This window comes from Nestor notabilis, unplaced genomic scaffold (genome assembly GCF_000696875.1).
Source record: "Nestor notabilis isolate BGI_N333 unplaced genomic scaffold, ASM69687v1 scaffold25947, whole genome shotgun sequence".
NCBI lineage: Eukaryota > Metazoa > Chordata > Aves > Psittaciformes > Psittacidae > Nestor > Nestor notabilis.
The window spans coordinates 1-3,698 of record NW_009935535.1 but is presented as its reverse complement, the minus strand read 5'-3'; the positions used below and the strand labels follow the sequence as shown (position 1 = coordinate 3,698).

General features: G+C 56.4%; 1 protein-coding gene across 1 annotated transcript in view; it reads left to right on the top strand.

Annotated features, from left to right (window-relative positions):
* The window catches only part of HPS4 (Hermansky-Pudlak syndrome 4), an 11,969-nt gene extending 11,809 nt beyond the window's left edge, over positions 1-160 (top strand). Inside the window, exon 12 of the mRNA XM_010017902.1 lies at positions 1-160. This exon is cut by the window's left edge and continues 11 nt beyond it. Coding sequence (XP_010016204.1) covers positions 1-160 — 160 coding nt within the window.
* The last annotated feature ends 3,538 nt before the right edge of the window (positions 161-3,698 follow it).

Below are 3,698 nucleotides of genomic sequence, written 5' to 3'. Positions count from 1 at the left end.
TGCCGTGTACGCCTGCCGGAACCCCGTCCAGGAAACCTACTTCCAGCAGCTGGGTGCTCCGCTCCGCAACTCGGGCGTCCCCAACCCTCACGACAGCGCCTTCAGCCTGCCCAGCAAGGCCAAGCAGAAGCTGCTGAAGCACGGAGTGAACCTGCTTTGAACTGATGCACTGGGGCAGGTCTCAGCCCGTGCAGAAAGGTAGTTCAGCTCCAATCAGTAGGATCCCAAAGCCATTTATTCCATGGGAGGTGTGAGGCCGTGCCCGTGGGGTTTCCAGCCTGCCTTGCCCTGAGGATGGGGCACTCTTCCCTGCCCTGTTCTGCAGCACGCTCTGTGCTGGCGCAGGGTGGTTTTGGCATTAGCACTTACCAAAGACTGAAGATAGACGTTACCTGTGTTGAGGTGCCTGGTTTACATTGACTCTGGGACTGTTCTTGGTGCTCTGCTGCCACAGGCAGAGACTCCTGGAGTGCCTTGACCTAAAGGAAAACCTCTTTGTGCTCTAAGCTACACAGACACTGGGCTATGGGGCAGTGGTCAGACACTGCCTCTGCCTGGAGATCTGTGCCTACACTTGCCCTGGTCAGACTGGGGCTTTATTTACATCTCTTAGTCCATGCAGATGCTCCCCTGCCTTACCTTGGTTAATGGAGCCTGCATGTTCTCAGTCTAACTGGAATAGAACAAGTGCTGCAAAACTCATAACTCTCCTACAGGCACTGTCAGGAGGTTTTTATACTGTAGCTGATCCTTGTCCCTCCTCGCTGCCTGGCTGGTGATGGTGCAGCCCAGCACTGCTTGCCCCGCTGCCCCGTGCAGCTGTAGCCTGCCAGCCCCTCGCAGGGGCCATGGTGATGGTGGTATGAATCCACCCAACCCCTGCCCTTCTCCTCCCCTCCCTCCTCTTGGAGGGCCTCGTTTCACCTCCTGGCTCTCACTGCTTGCTGTGTCTATGCTCTGTTGACAGTGGGCAAGTGGGAGCCCCTTAAGTTAATGGGACCAAAGAGGGTTTGTGGCTCCTCGGCAGCTCTTCTCTTCCCATGTCCCTGCCAGCGACTGGTGATAGCTGCTTAGACCTGGGTGATGGACAAAGCCCACCCTTACGTACACATCACTGTGACAATAAAAGGGTCTCCAAGACTCATCCAAGCTCTGTGTGTCAGTGACCAGAGTCCCACTTACTGCTTGGTGTCATGTTTGTGATTCCTGGTGTGAGGGTTGGGGTCGGGTGACCCGTTACCCTTGGTTGGCTCCGTGCTGGGGGTGAGTTCCTGCAGTGGTGGGGTTGAGCAGGCACTGCCTGTGCTTTGATCACTCCTGTGAAGGAGCCACTTGCCAGAGTCTTAGAAGGTGGTTATAAATGTGATATATGAAGGTGGTTGAAGGTAGGTGTGTTACTGGCTTTACTGTGAAGTGGTGAGCACTGTGTTGGAGTTAGCAGGGCACCCCAGAGCTGGACACAGTAAAGTCACCATCCTCACAGCTTGTTCCACTGGGACAGCAGATGATTCCCAAGGTAGCTGCTGCTGGGACAGGCAGGGATTCCAGGGGAAGAGCTGGCAATCCCTGCTCAGGGGCGGCTGGGCAGGGATTGCCTCTGCCTTCCCCCCGGCAGCGGAGGAGGTGTTTGAGTGGCAGGATTGCTCGTGGCGCTGCTCCTGCTGCTGCTTGCTCTGGATAACAGCAGTGTGGGTGTGAAAGCTCGTTGGGAAGCCTGAGCTGCAGCCAGCCAGGAGCCCTCCTGCTGTGGTGACAGACAGTTGTGGACATGCTGCTCTGGTTCTGGAGTGCAGCATGGAGAGGCACCGAGTAGGTGCAGGATGCGGAGGTGGGAGAAGGCAGGAGGAAGGATGCTCTCCAGCCCTCTTGTGGTGTCCTGGGCTCCTCTGACATCCTCCCTCTCTCAGTTCAGCAGCCCCAGTCCAGGCTCCTTCTGTGCTCTGGAGGTGGGGAGGTGGGGAAGCTCCAGGACGGCAGGAGGAGCAGCGAGGCAGCTCCGGGCTGCTCTGCTCCCCCCAGGGAGATCCTGCTGGCTCCTCGCTGGGTGTTTGGGAAGTGGTTGGGTGCTCCATTGGGAAACACGAAGAAGTTGAAGGAAAAGCCTGAGGGGGACAGGAGGGAGTTTTGGCACAGCAGCAAAGCACAAAATAGATGCTTTTGCCTGCTGTCAGGAATCTTCCACTACAATCTGCTGTGCCGTCTGTCGGCGGTGGAACAGCTGGGGCTGCTCCCTTCCCTTCCTGCTTCTTGAGCTGCATCTGACCACCAAGACCTATTGGTGTCCTTTGTTAAGAGGAAAGTTGTCTTGGGGTAGGACAGTGAAGAGCTCCAGGCCCTTGCCTTGACTTGTGGTGCACAGAGGCTGTTTAAATCCGGCCTCATCCCACCCTGGAGCTCCTGCTATTCTGCTTTTCCAGCCGATTCTCCCCACCGGCTCCTGCTGAGCCGTGGGGGGAAGCAGAATCCAACCCTGCAGCGTTTGCCTGGCCCCTGGACTTGTTACAGCAGCAGGCAGAGCCCAGTCTGTTTTCAGCACAACTGTTTATTGATAATCTTTGCTTATCCACCACTGTATGAATGGTACCAAACCCTAAGCCAGTGACCGGCTCCCGCAGGGTCTGGTGCCGGGCAGTCGATGCGTGTAGAAATCATGCACATCAGATAGTCTGTAACAAGACAGGTGTAAAAAACATCTCGGATGTATTGGAAATCTCTGCCTTATCCTGCATCCAATCAGTGAAAAACCTGTAAAGAAACCGTGTTGGGAAGGGGCTGCGTTCCCTCCCCGCAGGGTCCCTGGAGCCACCTCCCAGGTAGAGGCGCAGGATGGGGTGAGCATCACAGGCTGTGCTTCACGGGTGCTGTGTTATAAACCCTGTGGTGGCTCCGTACCCTGGGACCCCCAAACACACCCCGGGTGCTGGGGGACTTTGGGAGAAGCGTGTCAGTTGTTGGGTGTGCAGGACACTGGGGCCTTTGCCTTTGGGAACCTTTCCTTTGCCGTCAGGTCTGTGTGAGCTGCCTCTGTATGCTCATTCTGGCTTGAGGAAAGGAGAAGGTGGAGCAGCAGGAGGAAGCTGCTTTCTTCCCCGGCCTTAGTCTATGGGCAAACAAAAGCCCTGCTCCACTTCGCAAACAGCATCCTGCCCCTGCAGGGGCTTCCCAGCTCCAGCTGTGACAGCCGAAGGTTGCAGATAAAGCGAGGAAGGGATTTAGGTAATTGATAACCCCCTTGGTTCACATTGAGGAGCAAGACTCCATGTGAGGAGGAGGAAGCAGCAGCCCTGGGGATCCCTGAGCAGCCTGAGCAGCCCCTGCCCAGGGGAACGCTTTATGACCCCTGTAGCCCCCAGTATCCATCCATCCACCCAGGGACTGCGACTGGTGGCTAGTTTGCTGTTTTGGTGCGTGTGTGTGTTGGGTTTTTGTTTGATGACCACGAGAAGTTTTACATCATCACATTCAAACGAACACCCTTGGCTTTGTTACTCTACTTCTGAACACCGCAAAACACAGTAGCAACATAACACGGAGGAGAGTGGTGCTGCAGCTAAACCACGGAGGGAGGGCGATGCGCTCTCATGGCGGAAAAGAATCCCTGAAGCCAAGGATGGAGGGGAAGGGCGGGCGCGGATACACGTCGCAGTTTCCATTTACAAGAGCCCACGGGAGCGAGGCCCCGAGGCCACGCGCCGGGA